Here is an 18,059-nt window from a genome sequence, read left to right on the forward strand (position 1 = left end):
GCTTGTTAATAAATAACCACAATAATTTATCATTTCTACTAGCAATAAAATTCGAAACGCTTTTATACCAAAACGGATAAATTAATGAACACCTAAAATATTTTGAAAGAATACAATTTACTTGTATATAATGTAAGACACTATAACTCAAAGAAGAATCGATACTTAATTTACCGATTTAGTCTATGGTTTTCAGTTGGGATGCGAATCGGTAAAAATTTCACAATGGTCGGCGGTCGGGCACATCACTAGGTAAGACGCGCCGCGCCGCTTGCAGCTGTGCTGTCATTTTTCTTTCGTGTTTTGCAATTTCGAATTAATTTCATCAAAATAAAACTAAACAGAGTTAGTAAATGCTATGAGTGGAAGTTGGATAGTGACTGATAAAAAGGTCCCGTACTTAATTCATTAACTCGTTCCAGATGCAAGTAAATAGTGATTAAAATGGACCAACAATTCTCATTGTCGTGGAACAATTTTCACGGTAATCTGAGTAAAGGATTTGCCGGTTTACTTGGTAAAGGAGAATTTGTTGACGTGACCATTGCTGTGGAAGGGCATCTATTACAGGCGCACAAAGTTATTCTATCAATATGTTCGCCATACTTCAAGAAAATGTTCCAGTTGAATCCGTGTCAACATCCAATTGGTATTTTAATTATTTCTGCCTCTTCCTTCAAGCACGTTTATTGAATGTTACGTATTCGACTATATCAATTTACAATATCTAATTACTTAGTAACATGTATGAATAATAGATATTTATAAGATTTCACCTGATGCTCTCAAAATTGTGTATTAGAATGCAAGCTACTTGAGAGTTGTTAAGTACCATTGCTTGTTTCAGCAATTTATAAGATTGGCAATTTCTTACCAAAACCGAATGTATGATATTTACCTGTACTTAAATTTTTTTCCAGTTGTGCTAAGGGACGTTACACACAAAGCCATGAAAGATTTGCTCCAGTTTATGTACCATGGTGAAGTGAGTGTCAAGCGTGAGGATCTCAATAGTTTTATAAGTACTGCTGAAGTATTGCAAATCAAAGGATTGACAAACAAAGAGGTATGTAGGACTCAACATCAAGAAAACCATTTATGATAGATGCATTGTTAAAACGCTAAATGCTAAACTGAACTTATAATTATTTCTAAAAGGATTCCTTATAGAAAGATAACTGCACATTTTTGCAATATATTTACTGACTGTGATTCATGTGTTCTCACACTGATAAATTCAAAGTCCCACACCAAAAGAACAGTTAAGGAAACATACATATAATATCAGAAAAATGTCCACTAGTTGTACATTTTACCACTGACTCTGGCTTTGCCATCCAATGGCTCCTTTAGCCATGTGCTAATGGCCCGAGGTTCACAAATCACAACTATATATCTGCAACCATCATTTAAAATTCTGACTATTATTTATGACTATGTTTAAAAGATAAAAATCACTTTTTCAGACTGATGAAGATGACAGTGAGAAAGAACAGGATCTTTCAAAACATGTCACAGAAAATAATACTCCAGACGCAGAATCATGTGTGTCAGACACATATGAAAATACTGTGACTGAAGAAGCACAAAGCAATGAGTTAGAAATACTCAAACACAGGCAATTTATTGAAAAGTTACAGAGGCTTAGCAATCTGAAACGAAAATCTGATGAATTTTTACATAAGACATATTATTCAGATATAATGAATCCTGAAAAGAGGGTGAAAACAAAAGAGAAAATAACATACAAAAATCATATGTCACAAAATAGTTATGAAAATATGAAAAACCTCTACGAAGACAAACCAGTTGATATATCATCATCACACAATACACAAGTTCAGAATTCTGGCAACACAGAAAAAGAAACTAATGATAAAAATATTTCATCACCAGAAACTGCTTTAGAATTAAAAACTGAATTTGATGATATGGATATTATTGTAACAGATCCGGCTGTTTGCACAACCCATAAGAATTATGAGAAGTCAAGAGATGGGCAAAAAGAAGCTGCACTGCCTTTAGAGTACCAGTCTCCACAAGATAGTAAGTTGTCACTTCTTTTTTAATAATCACTTACTTCCTTTCACGTATATCTAGTTCCTTACTTACTTTGCATAATTACTTTGTATGCGTAATTACTATTTATGTTGCTTACTAATGCTTGTTTTCATTCATCCATATAGATTAGAGATTGTGTTGAAAATGCAATCATTTATTAGTTTTCATTAAAATTTTCTTTTGCAAAGCCTCCTTTAGTGAAAACACGATGGCATTTTCAACAACACATAATCTAATTAATGTCTGTATATTAACTAAATGTAATGAAAATGCCCATTGTGATTTCAGATTGCACCAGCCTAAACTCATTATTCATCGACCTTAAAAACTTAGTGAATGGTAAGGTGACTAACAACATGTTCAGAACTAACACAAATGAAGAATTCCCAAGGCAGTCGATGGAACACAGATTGGTAACAATACCTCAAAAAGAAGATGGAAAGAAAAAATATCCTCAGCGCTCATGTCGATTATGCTGGAAAATAGGAAAAAGACGAGACACACGGTTCATGTGCAATGCATGTGAATTACCTTTTTGTAAATCACCGTGTTTTGAGATTCATTTCAATGATGTACTCAAAGTATCTCAGTTGCAAGGGGATTACTATGCAACATAAATTTAGGCTTACCCTAAAATATTTTTTACATACTTATAGCTAGTAACATAAGGAGGATATATTTTTGATATAAAAATAATAAGAGCTAGTAACTGAAAGAGAACATGAACAAAACATGTGAATCAAAGATTCCACTGTTTGGGACCAAATTATAGAAGGATCAAAATTTTATACTTTATGATAGATATTCAAAAGGCACTTTTTGAAGATAAAATTATTAATCTTGTTATTAAACATTAAATACGTATAATATATTTAAGAACATCATAAGCACAATAATTTAAGTAATCAACTGTGATAGTGGAATTCTACTCTGAAGTGCCAATATGAAATACCTTTATGACAAGGCTATAAGAAACATTTTCCCTTTGGTCAGTGCCATGAAGTTTTACCATAATTTTAATATGAAGACTTTTATTGCTCATATTCTAGTCTATTTATTATTTTAGTATAAGATATTTTCGGACAATGCTTTGAGTAAACATAGTTTTTAAAAGCCTAATAAGATTTTAAAAATCAACAAAATACGGATTATTGCTTGAAACTGTTTCACACGTAAATATTCTAACTTTTAGTAACCAGTTTTGGTTATGTACACCCAAGCACAATTTTTTTTTGTTTGGCATAAAATTAATAAAGAAAAGACTATAATTGTACATAGAATTTACGTTTTTACATTTTTGATAATCTTAAAAATGATCTCTTTCTGAGCTATTTTTAATTTAATATTATTTAAACAAATTGAGATTACATTCCTAAATTTAATTTAATTTGGCTGTTTAAATTCCCAAACAAATGGGGTAATTTTAAATATAAAAATTGGTAAATTTTAAAAATTGTGTATTGAATTATATTTTATTATGCTTTGTGTGATGTTGAATAGTGTGGCTTTGTTTGTTTTTAAGTGAATGTATTTTTGTATCCATATTTAATAAATGGCATTATATCAACTAGTTTTAATCTCATTCCTCCTTTTTGTATACATGGAGTTTGCTTTCTAAATTTTGCACTAAGTATAATTCATTTCTAATTTTGGGCTCAATCTCCCATTTTATTGTGACCCTATTAGCCCACTTAACCGCCTAACCACTTAACTTAACCTAACCTAACTTCAAAGCCCAGAGTACGCTTTTTGGAATTTTTCTATTCTCTTTTAGATAGTGTAGATTAGATGGTGGAATGAACAAAAGTTTCAATATTTTCTGTCAAAAGATTATTTTATCGTATTATGAAACAGATGTAACAGTATATAAAACAGACAACAGTACTTCAACCTACTCTCATCTAATGCAAATTCTTCTATATTAACGCGTCATATATTTTGTGTTTCCATGAGGTTAACTTTATAAGCAGTTAACTATACTTATCCAAATCCATATCTTGTTAAATATTTTACGATTTTAGTAGAAACATTCCACATATTTGATAAATTTGTTATTTATCCTTTCAATTAATATCGGTCCACATTATAGACTTGACCTACCCCTCCACTGAAAGGTGATTTTATGTACGTATACGTGTTATAGACTTGGACATCATGACTACACTCTTTTTAAATGCTAACCAAATAAAAAAATATCTTTTTTACGTAACTGTTTTCTTCTCATTAAACCAAAAAATACTAATCCTTGTACTTCATTACAGGTGCTCTCTCGCTCGTCGTAAACGGTTCATGTGAAAACCAGCAGTTACCAGTACGTTACAAGTACATTTACAGTAGGAAAGGGCACAAACAATTAGTTCATATGAATTTCGTGTACACCAAGCACTCTACGACACACGGCAAAACCTCATGGAGGTGTGTACAATATTTTTCTTTGAACAGATGCCCAGCCACAGTGGAAACCATAGACTCTATGATCTATGCCATAAACCATCAACACAATCACGAAGACTGCTTCGAGAAGCTAGCAAGAAATAACATATACGAAATGAATGACTCGCCTGAATAGAAATGTGAATATAGATATAGATTTTAACAAAGTTCCTATATTTATTTTTAATAAGAAATTGATATTGTATGACGTTTAATATTAGTATAGTAAGTTAATAATATTCTCAGAATATTTTTTGTACCCAATACTGTAACCTGGACTCGTCTAGTCAGTTAGATTTATGTTCACTATAGCTTTCCCGTAACTATAGTCTTTTGAAGATCTGTATTGGAATAAAATAAGCTTTGTATTAAATTGATTTATATTTACACTAAAAACTACTGGCAACATTACAAAATTCCGTTTTATCTCTTGACGCGTTTGGATGTGGTCTGATTCGCAAGCATTGCTGCAATTTGTTTTCGTGGTCTATGCTTTTTACTGAACCCGACTCCTGAAAATAAAGTATTTGATTTTAATGACGTGTTCACATTTTTCAAAATTCCTTAGTCGAACTACAAACAGGGTGTAAAAGAAATAAAAAAAAATTTGGTATGTAATAGTCTTAAATTTTGCCTGATACTTCATCGGGAAAGTTTTACCTACATGTTAATAGGGTCACCAAAACCAGAAGGTAGTCTACCTGGCTGGTGTGCTCCTGGATTGTGGTATGGGATAAAAAGAGGAAGTTTATTATTTTATCTGATTGAAAGAGTACTTACGGACGTCAACATCAGGTTTTTCGCTCAAACCAAACGACCTGGCAACAGCATCCAGATCCATGGTTAGAAGGTTGAACACATTTTTTAACTTTTTCACTTCAAATGCTCTAATATATCCTTCGTACGCCTCGACAGCTAATTGGTGAAAGAGATCATTTTTCAAAGCTTCATCCAGCTGGAAACAAAATACATTTATACAACACCAACTTGCATTTCACAATGTACGTAGTTATTATCACTAAATACCTAAGCATTTGTACATACTAGTGTTGCCCAAATGCAAGAACAAGACGAGACTTAGCCAGTCTTGGTCTTGGTCTTGCGCCAATACTCCTGGTCTTGGTCTTGGTCTTGCGCTCCCAGTCTTGGTCTTGGTCTTGGTCTTGCAGCAAGAGTCTTGCAAGTCTTGCAATTACCTATTAGTCTATTACTATTTATTAAAGGTTACTTTAAATCTTAGAAAAACGTATTAGAATTGGAACATTGTGAGCTTGAATTAACATAGCCATAGTAAAGATCAAACAGATTAATAAATAACTGAAGATTTGATAAGAAATTCGAAAAATCAACTGACCTACGATATATGTCGTTTTCCATGGAAGTAACTGTTTCTTAATAAACATTTATGATTTATAAGCTTACATTTGCTAAAACATGTAAAAAAAACAAATTAATTACAATAACTTGACTGTATTTTAAAGAACAATACTTATCTGTCTAGAAAGGGATTGAACCCTCAACTTATAAGAAATTTAATAAAAGAGTTTTACGATATATCCTTTATTTGAATAAAAAATTAAATACACCACAAATCAACAGCTTTATCATTAGGTTATGATACTTTAGATCTGTGACTCAAACTCTCGTTACTCGGACTAGAATAATTTGAATCTTCGTCACTCATATTAAATTGTACACGTGATACGTTTTTAGAAAACAACGAGAATTAGTAAAAACAATTATTAAGTTAGACTCGAAGCACAGCGCAATTGGAAATGACTGGAATTAAAATAATTCCTTTCTTTATAGTACGTTTCCTTGCTTTCTACCGCGCCGCCTCGCCATGTAAATAGTGTCAAATGTTATGATTTCGGCGTGGCGGCAACGATTGTTTTAGATTTCAAAAGAAGCCGCCGGCGCGTATCATAACCATGTACTTCCGAAAAGCGGCAAATTTCTTTGAGAAGTAAGTACAAAACCTTTGATGCCGCATTATCAAAGTGCCGATGGTTAAAACATAACTATGCATGCACTCAGTTTGATTTTAATAGATATTTTTTTATTCGCTATGTTTATGGTATTAGTCGTAATGCGCATAGGTCCAGTTTTTCATATTCTTTGATACAGTTTTTTGCGTCTCATAGAATTCCTAAGCGTACCTACCTATACACCGAACTGTTACACCTAACTACTCAGTGAAATAGCGCTAAGTCCTAGCTGCAAGACGCAAGAGTCTTGCAGGCTATGTCTTGTTCTTGCTCAAGTCTTGCACGGTCAGTCTTGGTCTTGGTCTTGCGCCAATACACCTGGTCTTGTTCTTGGTCTTGGTCTTGCAAAAACGCAAGAACAAGACCAAGACTGCAAGACCAAGACTGAATTTGGGCAACACTAGTACATACATACATAAAAACGTCTCTTTCCCGGGGGTAGGCAGAAATACATCTTTTCATTTATCACGATCCCGGCATATACCCCCGATTTGATAAAGGTACGGTCGTCAAGGCCTCCTTGTAATTTTTATGTGCCTACACATGACCAAACCATCAAAATATACCCTTTTCTATTTCCGTCGTTTATTTCTCATCACAGCATTCCCTTATCAAAAGTCCACATGCACTGAATATTTACCTTAGGCTGTAAATTGCAGTAGTTGTCCCACGTTTCGTACTTGTCCAAGAAGACCCTAGCATCCTTCAAATGGGTGACGAAATCTTTTTCTTCAGGCCTTAGCAACAACACTGCGTTACCAGCAGCGCCTAGACCTCTTGCCGTTCGCCCTACTCTGTGAATGTATTCCTAAAAAAAAGGATGAAAATATAATTTGTTTTATACTTCATACAATACTAGCTTTTGCCTGGGGCTGCGCACCTGAAGGAATTTCCAGAAAAAACAAGTAGTTTATGTCTGTCTTATAAGTAACTATATCAATTACCTACATTAAAAAAATTACTTCAGCGGTAAAGCCGTGAAAGCGTAACAGACAGATTTTTGCAGATTTATTGTACCTCAAATATTAGGCCAAAGCAAAGCAAAAACATTTTGCCACTTTAATTTAACTTGACACTAATTTTAAGTGAAAATGGTTTCACAGTAATGATAACAATATTTCAGATTGTAAATAATCAATCCTTACATTAGTATCTGAGGGTGGATCAAACTGCACGATCCAGTCCACAGCGGGTATGTCCAAACCTCGAGCCGCTAGATCTGTGCAGAAGAGAGCTCCTTTTTCTGCATTGTAGAACTGAGATATTGTTTCTGTTCTGTCGACTTGGCTCATTTTACCCTGAAATTGCATTTAAAAAGTTTTAACATTCTTTAAAATCACCATGATCTACATTATTATCATAAAGATGATTTTTTTTTTGAAAAAATATGTACTCAAAAACTACTAGACCGATTTTAATAAAAGTTTGGCATTTCTCATCACATTTATGCTATTTGACATAAATGCGTTGTCTGTAGATGACAAATCCAGGGAAATATGTGTCCCTACTGTTAAAATTAACTATTTTACTTTATCTTAAACTTTTGTTTTAAATTATTAAGGTCTATTTTATACTTACATGTATGCACAGAACAGGCATGTGGCAAAAGTTGGAGAAAAATTTATAATGGTACTCTGCTGACTTGCAACTGGAGAAAAAAACCATAACCTTCTGGTTTCGCGTTTTCTTTAACAGCTTGTGTAACCACCACATTCTATACTCGGTTTGAATTATCACATAACTGAAATTAAAAAAAAATCTTATAGGTATATTGTTATAATGTCTTTGTATCACTATCAAAACAAACAGGGAGCACTATCTTTTTGCATAGGCGTTAGTGAGCTAATTTTGATAAATTACAGAATGTATTATTATTTGGATTTGGATAAATCATATAATTGTGCAAAAAATCATATTGAGTGCCATGTGGTTCCTGGCACCATTACAAAAAAGAATATGACCACTCCATCTCTTTCCCACGAATGTCGTAAAAGGCGACTAAAGGATAGGCTTATAAACTTAGGATTCCTCCACTTTTAGACAATGGGCTAACAACCTGTCACTATTTGAATCTCAATTCTTTCACTAAGCCAAACAGCTGAGCGTGGCCTATCAGTCTTTTCAAGACTGGTGGCTCTGTCTTCCCCGCTAGGGATATAGACGTGATCATATGTATGTATGTAATCATATTGAGTGAAATACATACGACATAAGGAGTGGGAAGCATCATGGTAAAGGTGAATTAGATAAGAAACTTCAACACAAATTGTATGAAGTTGATACACACCTACTAGACTAGAGACAGTAGTAAATAAAAAAAGGTGACAATGTTAGCTCGTTATTCAACATATATCTTACCCTTGTTTTAGTCCATCCACTGTAGCTTTTAAATTATCTTCATTTGTGTTTATGATCACCACATCCTCTTTCATGGCAGATTTTATCAGAGCTTCTGTAGTCTCAGACTGAGTGGCACTAAATAGCATCGTTTGCCTATTTTCTGAAACAACATGTAGAGTATTAATAATTCTATAGCATACAGACATTTTATCACATCTACTGATAAATGAAAATGAAAAATAAAAAATATTTTATTTGGAAACAAGAACAGGTACAATTTATCACTTGTAGGTATATTATTTCTTATCCCTTGTGGGGTAGACAGAACCAATAGTCTCGAAAAGACCAATATGCCATGTTCAGATGTTAAGCTTGATAATAGAACTAAGATTCAAATAGTGGCGACATAAATACAAATTAATATTGAAAGAAAGAAAAAATTTCTATCTCTCTAGTAGTGTCTGATGCCACTTTGTTGACATGTGTGTTCCTTCATCTTATAAAGATAAAAATACATGAGACCACAGCCCTGGGCAAGTTTTGTTAGCATGAGACTTTCTAGGAAAAATGGGAAGTTTGATCAGTGGTTTAGCTGTAAAACATACATATAATCACGTTTTTATCCCTTGTGAAGAGACACAGCCAATAGTCTTGAAAAGGCCATGTAGCTGTATGATTTAATGATTGAATTGAGATGCAAATAGTGTAAAGTTGCCTACAAGAATCCCAAGCTTATTAGCCTTTCCCTTAGTCACCTTTTAAGACATCCTATTTATAGTTTACAATATAATATATAACTGTGAAAGTGTGGTACTTTCTTACTTGGCAGGCGACTTGTTATCTGTTTCACATCCTCTTCAAACCCATACTGAAAAATCTTATCAGCTTCATCCAAAACCAGACATCTCACATTCTTGTAGTCAAACTCTTTTGTTCTCATGTGATCAAATAGTCTTCCCGGTGTTGCCACAACAATGTGCACGCCTGAAAAACAATTAAGTAAATGCATTATGTACATAAAGACACTGATTTTGTCTTTACTTAAAAACTTGTACCATAAAGGCTTCATGATGAAGAAGACAGACCAGCTTTGTTTGAAACATGATGCTGGTACACAATGCTTTCTTTTTTTCTTCTTTATTTGAAATCTTTTTTTCTTCTTTATTTGGACAAAAATTCTTGGGTCATATTGCATAGGTGACCATTGCATATTAAAATTTTGCAAAAAAAAAAATTAAATATTTTTTAACTATTGCGAACCAACCTTGTGAAAGTTCAGCACTCTGTTTCTTCCTACTTTCACCTCCTATGACAAGAGCAGAAGTAATTGTATCCTGTTCAGATATAAGCTCCTGCAGAACACTGTATGTCTGCATTGCTAGCTCCCGTGTGGGTGAGACGATTATACAGCATGTTCCTGAAATAATTTATTTAGTTATTTTAACTTTATTGCACTACAAACCATACAACGACTGCACTCAAGGCCATATGAAATTCTCTACCAGTCGAACTTAACTACAATAGCGCAATAAATAAATGTTAAGTAAATCAGTTAGGTTCACAATCAGAATGATAATTCTTTAAATTTATATTACATTCATATAAATTTTGACAAATATAACTTACCTTGCACTGAAATCTCAATGCACTTCACGACCTGTTCTATGGCTGGAATAAGAAAAGCAATAGTTTTCCCAGAACCTGTTTTTGCTGTTGCTACAACATCTGCACCTTCAAGAGCTTTAGGTAACACTGCATCTTGAATATCAGTCATATATTTGAATGACAAACGTTTCAAGGATTTTAAAACAAATGGGGATATTCTATTCTTCAAAGTTTTGAATTTATTTTTTATCTCTCGCTCCTCCATTTTTATAAAATTATACCTTTATTATAATACTTTTGTTGCTATGATAAAATAATTTCAGTAATTCATTAAAATCATCTTTAACTACAAGTAAATAATGAAAGTATCTTTTTAACTTAACCTTAAAATTTGATCTCGACTTGTTCATTTTGTATTGTTATGACAACTAGACAAGGAAAGTTTCATTTGACAGTTATTTTTCGGCTTGGTGGACTATTTTCCCCAAAGATTTTCCCTCGTCGAAGAACAAAATGCTCGGACTAAGTATTTTTACACAAAGTTGATTTCAACGTGTCCACTTCTTGCTAGCATGCAGTTTAGGAAATGTATTAATGTGCGCGACTAATGTGGCTCAAAACATATTTATCTTTATCGATAATGTGAACATGGGTTGGAAATATTTTTTTATTTTTATTGTTAATCGTCTTTATTTACAGACTAAAGAGCGTCCGTAGCTCCGACTGCGTAAAAGTCTCTTTGTCACCCGTTCCTCTAGGAATATCAAAAAATCCTTTCATGGTGGACGTCCTCTAAGCACAAAATACTGTAGCGACATTTCTACGCCACAGTTTATTGTGAATATTAATTTTAGTAATTTTCGAGATATCGCGATGAGTGAGTGATTTTCATCATCATTTTCATCTTTCATCGCCTTTAATAAAGTCTAATAGCTATAAATCCACTGACGTCCTATTTCTGGCCATTTAAGAAATCTGAAAATAAAATTATTATCCATAAAGCAAACATTCCGATTTCAATCAACAGTTGTATCATGTTCTATTGTAGATAATTGCATTTCTCGAGCTAAAACCAGTTTAAAAGATGAAAATATAGCAGTAACAATTAATGTACGTATGATATGACAACACTGGGTAATTGTTCACTGACACTGATGGATACGTGACTTATCGGCTCGTGTCGGCACGGCCAAACTTCTAACACCTCATCGAATTTTCGCCGTGGGTTAAAATAACTTCGGGGGGAAATTTGAGTAGGAGTTGGTAGCATTAAATTTTATGACAGTGGTCTAAAGGTGATAAAAGTGGTAAAAAATGACAGTGACAGTGGCAGATAGATGACATCCAGGTTTAAAATTGCATCTTGGCGGCTTGGCGGTCGGCGGTTCTGAATATTTTTGTGAATTTAAAATTTTATACAGACAGTACCTACATACAATTTTAGATATTTTTGAGTAAACTTGTTAAAATAAATATAAGGTATTTTTTAAATTACAAAATGAGTTACGGTAACGTGCACAGGTTCGTTCTAAGGTCAATAGCAAGTCGCGGCGTTATGTCCCTACCGGAGATTGAAGAAGCAATAAGATCATATTCAGGTGCGAAATGTGTGATTTTTACTATCCGTTCTAGACTTACAAGTGTAAAATCCATTGGCTAACTTTTCATAAATGATATTTTACAGATGATCAAGTTTCATCTCTTGAAGATATGATTCAGGAGATAAATGACAAAATACGGCCTTTTAAACAAACTATTAAATTGACCAATGATGAGTTAACCAATGAAGAGGTGGTGATATTTTTATCACTAGGATATGACGAAGCAACCAAAGCACAGTCATTCTTTACTGCTACAGAATTAGAGTATTTCAGGCAAGTATTCATATTGATCTAAAAGTTTCACTAAAATATGGCTAAACCAACACTCATTAGCCAAAAATATCTATTTTTTATTTTTGTGTATTAAAACATATGAGGAAAAATAATCAACTTATATTTATGAATGACTTTTAATTCTATCTGGTTGCAAGTTATAGACATACCCAACCCAGCATCCACTTAAATGTCTAATGTAAAAAAAAATCATTGCAAATGCCAAATATAGAGGCAAGTTGATTGTAACTTTTCCTTATTTTCAGGGTTCTCATGGAGCAAATAATGACTACAGAGGCAAGGCAAATTACAGGTATACATGCCTTGAACTTAGTGGGAAGCATGAAAAGCACATTTACTAAAACAGATGCACAGGTGAGATAACAAATATATAATATCAATATAATATATATTTAACAACCTATGTGGCGCAGCAGTAGTGTACTTATCTGTGACACCATAGGTCTCAGCCTGCGTCAAAAGTTTGTTTCTCATCATGCTCTGTCCAAAATTCTAACTGAAGTGGCCTCATACTCTGCGTGATACATTTAGTTGATATTGCATGAAGTTCTCAGATATGTATACTCAAATAAGGCAACCCATTCCATCAAGTCAACACAATAACACTGATATCATATTGTGAGGACTAGAATGTAAGTACCTACAGGTACATCAGATCATTAGACATACAGTACAGTCTAGAATGCATGTGTTCTGTGTCTTGATTTGATTAAAAGCCTTGAAGCAGGTTTTGAAATGATCTGATTCATACCACTGAATTAAAATTAAAGGATTTGATATACAACTTAATTTATCTTTCACTGATTACAGAAACTTTTAGATACATGGTGCAGAATGCGGTATTTAGAGAAGGACGAAAATAATTACGCTTTAGGAGTGCGCACTATACATGAATTTGAAGGATACCTCCGACAGAATATGCCAGACACTATTGAAGAGTGCTGTCTTTGTAAACAAATTGTTTTCAGAGTAAGTAAAAGCATAAAATATTTTAAAAATGAACTTCGTATAACTCCTACTGTGCGTGCATGTGTGCGGAGCAGGGAAGATCTTCCGACAGGTGTTATACCTGTAAGAACGCGGCTCTAACGATATTGTTTTGGAAGTTGTATATAAATATATATATAAATATATATGCTATTTTCCATGAAAACTTTGCTTGCGCGATTTAGATTCTTCGCTGTTATTGGCTGATAGCGTTGCGTGATTTGCTATTGTGATTATGTGATGTAGAGATGGCGCCACACATCTTTCTGAGCTAAATGTAATTATAAAGTTTGAAACCAATAACACAAAAAGAAGAAAATTAATACTTAAACTGTGTCATTTGTTATGAGTTGAAATATTTTGATTACAGGGTTACAACTGTCCTTCTTGTGGTTTAGCCATTCATACTCGCTGCCTAAAGCGGTACTTGACGAAGGTGGACAAGTGGCCGTGCTGCAAATGCGATTTCAATGCTGAACAGCTGGAGAGGCTTCAAAGCGCTGAACAGTGAGTATTATAATCATATTAAACATTTTACGCGTTTATTGTAAAAAAAAGCGTGATCCGCATGGAGGCAAAGATTCAAAAGAGAAGGATTTTTGAACCTGTGCCTCCAATAGAATAGAATAGAATAGATTTATTTTCAAAATTGGATACAAGGTATCACTTATTGACGTCACATAACTTAAATCTAATTATAACTACTACCGCTTCCAAAGCGCATGTGTAGAAGAAGCGGCGGAACAAACTACACTGCAGCATTTTCATAGGACGTCAATTTACAAATATAGATCTCTTAAATCAAAATCGTGGACGAATGCACATTGTCTACATTAAAAAACATGTATGAATGTAGAACTGATTATGTCAATACGAATAGTTCGTCAAATAAAATAAATATAAAATAAAATATGTACATACTGTACAAATTATGTCAAGATCATGTCAAAATACACAAGAATTAAGAGGCTATTATGTCCAGCTCGGGCCACACATGTTTATCATTAATATAATCATCCGTGCTGTAATAGGCTTTCCTACAAAGCTCAACTTTAATATACTGTTTGAATTTTCTATCATTCATTTCAAGAACACTTTTTGGTAATTTATTATAAAATCTTATACAATTAATCAGAAATGATTTCCCTACCTTAGCCAGCCGATGTGCTGGGATCGACAACTTGTAATTGTTCCGCAGTGATCTACTAGTACATTCACCTACTTTTTTGAAAGAGTCTAAGTTTTTCCTAACATGCATGATGTTATCGAATATGTATTGGGAGGGCAAAGTTAAAATATTTAGGTTTTTGAAAAAATCTCTAAGGGAATCTCTTTGTTTAAGACCGTAGATATATCGAATTGCCCTTTTTTGTAAAATGAAAATAGTTTGTATGTCTGCTGCTGATCCCCAAAGCAGTAGACCATATGACATTAAACTATGAAAATAACTAAAATATACTAGCTTAGCAGTTGCCACATCCGTCAAATGCCTAATACGACGAATAGCGTATGCTGCAGAACTAAGCCTTTTAGAAAGTTTTAAAATGTGAGCATGCCATTTCAAATTTGAATCTAATGTTATTCCTAAGAAAGTAGTACTATCAACTAAATCTAATCTTTTACTACTTATATTATTATCCACATTTGCCTGCCGCACATTGGGAAGTGTAAACTTAATGCATTGGGTCTTATTTGCATTTAACAATAAGTTGTTGATTGTAAACCAGTTAGAGATGGCGGCTAAAGTGCTATTCACATCATCACAGATTTCGCTACGGCGGTTCATTTTAAAAATTAGTGACGTATCATCTGCAAACAACACGATGCCAGTCTGTTTCTCAATCATGCAAGGCAGGTCGTTGATATATATCAGAAAGAGAAAAGGTCCCAAAATGGAACCTTGCGGTACCCCAATTTTTACCGTCGCTCCTTTCGATTTTGTATTATTTAAATCTACCGTCTGTAATCTATCACTAAGATATGATTTAATTAGTTCAACGGCAGCAGTATCGAACCCGTAATGAGCGAGCTTGAGCAGAAGAGTTCTATGATCTACGCAATCAAATGCTTTGGTCAGATCGCAAAACACTCCGATGGCATCCTGTGAGTCTTCCCATGCATTGAGAATATGAGTGACAAGAGTAACGCAACATTTGATTAAGCATGATTCTCTCGAACACCTTGCTCAAAATTGGTAAAATTGAGATTGGTCTATAATTACCAGGATCAGATTTTTCACCTTTCTTGAATAATGGAATTAGTTTACTATACTTCATTAAATTTGGAAATATCCCTTGGTCAACACAATTATTGAATATATATGCTAAGTCCCCAGCTATAATATTTATAATATGACATATCACAACAGCCGACATACCCCAATAATCCTCAGACTTTTTCAGATTAAGTTCTTTAAAGGTATTAATAATGTCAGTAGGGTCAATATTTAAGAATTTAAATTTGGAACTGCAAATGCTGACATTATTTTTAAGTAGTATTTCAGCTTCATTAGGGCATGAGTCAATATTTGAAGTTAATTCCAACGGTATATTTGTAAAAAAATGTTCAAATAAATTTACTATTTCTGTTGTAGAGGTAATTTTCCTATCATTAAATTTAATTTCATTAATATTTTCTTTAAAATTACTTCTACCAGTTTCCTTGTTTATAACACTCCAGGTTTCCTTTGTTTTGTTAGGAGCATTACTTATTTTGTTTTTAATGAACAAAGATTTTGCATGTAGACATACTTTTTTGAAAATTTTTGAATAATTCCTAACATGGTCTACGAAGCCGCTTTCAAATCGATACTGTTTTTGGGCATATAAATCGTACAAAGTCTTTCTACTTTTGTAGATGCCAACAGTAGCCCATTCATTGAATTTAAAGTTATTATTGCATTTCCGTTTCTTTTGTATAAATGTTTTAGAGTACGCGTCTGAAATGGTAGTAAATAACTTATTATAATGACCATTAGGATCGCTGCCCGTGTAAGTTACTGCGCAAATTTTATTTTCTAAAGAACTTGTAAATTTATTGATTTTATGGGCTGTGATAGGTCTGCACATAATTAATCCATCACATGTACTACGCGTAGTGGAAAACGTAACTAATTGACCGCAGTGATCAGAGGGTAATTTACTAAATACATTTTTATTATTTGGTTTTTGTTCACTAAAAACATTATCAATACATTTAGCAGATGTGGCAGTGAAGCGGGTTGGTTCCAAGAAGGCATTATCTAAGTTAAAACATTTAAATAGGTTAAGAAACTGTATTGTCACTGTGGAGCTAACTAATATGTCAATGTTAAAATCACCGCAAACAATTACTTTCTTATTACTTTTTGTAGCTACTATTAGAACTTCCTCCATTACATTCAGGAAATCCATAATACTACTGTTGGGTGGACTATAAATACAAATAACAATGTGTTCCTCAAGCTCGGCACAAGATACCTCAACACAGCGCTCAAGAGAAAGTCTGACTATGTCATGGCGCTCCTTACAGCGATGACCATTTTTAACATATATTACAGAACCGCCTCTGATTGCAGACCCTCTCCTGAAGCAGCTCACCGCATTAAAATTGTTAAGACTGGGCATCAGCTCACCCTCCAAGATCCAATGCTCAGTCAAACACACCATATTAACATCCATTTTTTCATTAAATAGATCAATAATAAGTTCTTTGCAATTTATATAAACCTCCCTCAATGTTATATAAACCTCCTTATTAACCTCCTCCTTCAATGTTACACAACATTGACTCTTTTTTTTTTATTTTCTTTTGTACATTAGTTTGAGTGCTACGGTGCAGCCTTGACGTATTAGTCAGTAATATAATATAGTAGCATAGTTTAAATGCAATCTATTTATTAGTTCCAGGTTAACACAACTCCCAAACGAGACGCGGCGGTCTGACGAAGACGTTCCTAAGGAGGCTTCCCAAGCATCTACCGTTGTGGACAGCGAAGCGAGCATCCCGGAGGAGACACAGGAGATTATTCCGGAGATTTCACAGAGGGTTACCAGGAAGAGAGCGAGGCCGAATTAGTGAGCCAGTTGTTTTGTTTATGTAGATAGTGTTTGTGTAGAAATAAGAATATATTATATCGAACTGTATGTCCTCTTGATTAGATATTTTTTTGTTTGTGTATATAGTCTTCAGATCACAGAGTGGGAAATGTCAGTCGGTAAAAAATATTGCGGGCTTGCTGTTCGTTTTAAGTATGTTTTATAAAGTATGTGATCATCAGCAAAAATTTGGTTTAAAAAAGTTGTTTTTAAAGTATAAATATAAAAAAAAATATTCTCGTGTTTTATGGTACGGCTGGCTATGTGTTTTTTTCGCCGTTTCCGTACTGACATTGATAAAAAGTGCTGGCATGAATGTCTCTTAACAAATTATTGTATTTAAGTTAAAAATATGCCAACCTTATCGTAGCAATCAAAATTCATCATCGCTGCAAATTTTTAATGCTATCATTTCCTTTACTTTGTTCCTTGAGTATAAAATATTTCGTCGTATTTTTACACAAATGTAATTGTTGGATTTATCTTTTGATAACTATTTTACAATTAAAAATTAGTATAACTATGAAAGTTCCTCCTGTTATAATGTTGGTTGGTACTTTGTCGATCCGAGATAAGGGTCACTTTTAGTATTATGTCAATAAAAGACAATAAATATTTTTTTACTTTTCATAATTATCTTTAATATCTATCACCTAAATCATCAAATAAACATA

At 33.4% G+C, this 18,059-nt stretch overlaps 3 protein-coding genes across 4 annotated transcripts; 2 read left to right on the forward strand and 1 right to left on the reverse strand.

The window, feature by feature from the left end:
• Positions 1-255: 255 nt before the first annotated feature.
• On the forward strand, positions 256-4,881 carry LOC106136411 (protein jim lovell). Of its 2 annotated transcripts, none has more exons than XM_013336960.2 (5): positions 256-345; positions 423-649; positions 921-1,066; positions 1,467-2,046; positions 4,323-4,881. In XM_013336960.2, exons 2-5 carry the CDS (start codon positions 445-447, stop codon positions 4,628-4,630), a joined length of 1,239 nt encoding a protein of 412 aa, XP_013192414.1. In that variant the 5' UTR covers positions 256-345; positions 423-444; the 3' UTR covers positions 4,631-4,881. The 2 variants fall into 2 exon arrangements, with proteins under 2 accessions (XP_013192414.1, XP_013192413.1); XM_013336959.2 differs by lacking the exon at positions 4,323-4,881 and adding an exon at positions 2,350-3,613.
• Positions 4,879-10,866, reverse strand: LOC106136410 (probable ATP-dependent RNA helicase pitchoune). The gene is made up of 9 exons (XM_013336958.2): positions 10,449-10,866; positions 10,087-10,239; positions 9,645-9,806; positions 8,841-8,982; positions 8,061-8,223; positions 7,628-7,780; positions 7,123-7,290; positions 5,275-5,449; positions 4,879-5,006 (listed from the first exon to the last, which is right to left on the reverse strand). The coding sequence occupies exons 1-9, from the start codon at positions 10,690-10,692 to the stop codon at positions 4,918-4,920; spliced, it is 1,449 nt and encodes a 482-aa protein (XP_013192412.1). The 5' UTR covers positions 10,693-10,866; the 3' UTR covers positions 4,879-4,917.
• An 899-nt stretch (positions 10,867-11,765) lies between these two features.
• Positions 11,766-18,004, forward strand: LOC106136386 (non-structural maintenance of chromosomes element 1 homolog). Its single transcript, XM_013336918.2, has 6 exons — positions 11,766-12,025; positions 12,112-12,301; positions 12,568-12,676; positions 13,133-13,291; positions 13,680-13,816; positions 17,191-18,004. The coding sequence occupies exons 1-6, from the start codon at positions 11,926-11,928 to the stop codon at positions 17,363-17,365; spliced, it is 870 nt and encodes a 289-aa protein (XP_013192372.1). The 5' UTR covers positions 11,766-11,925; the 3' UTR covers positions 17,366-18,004.
• Positions 18,005-18,059: the final 55 nt, after the last annotated feature.

Source organism: Amyelois transitella, chromosome 10 (genome assembly GCF_032362555.1).
Source record: "Amyelois transitella isolate CPQ chromosome 10, ilAmyTran1.1, whole genome shotgun sequence".
NCBI lineage: Eukaryota > Metazoa > Arthropoda > Insecta > Lepidoptera > Pyralidae > Amyelois > Amyelois transitella.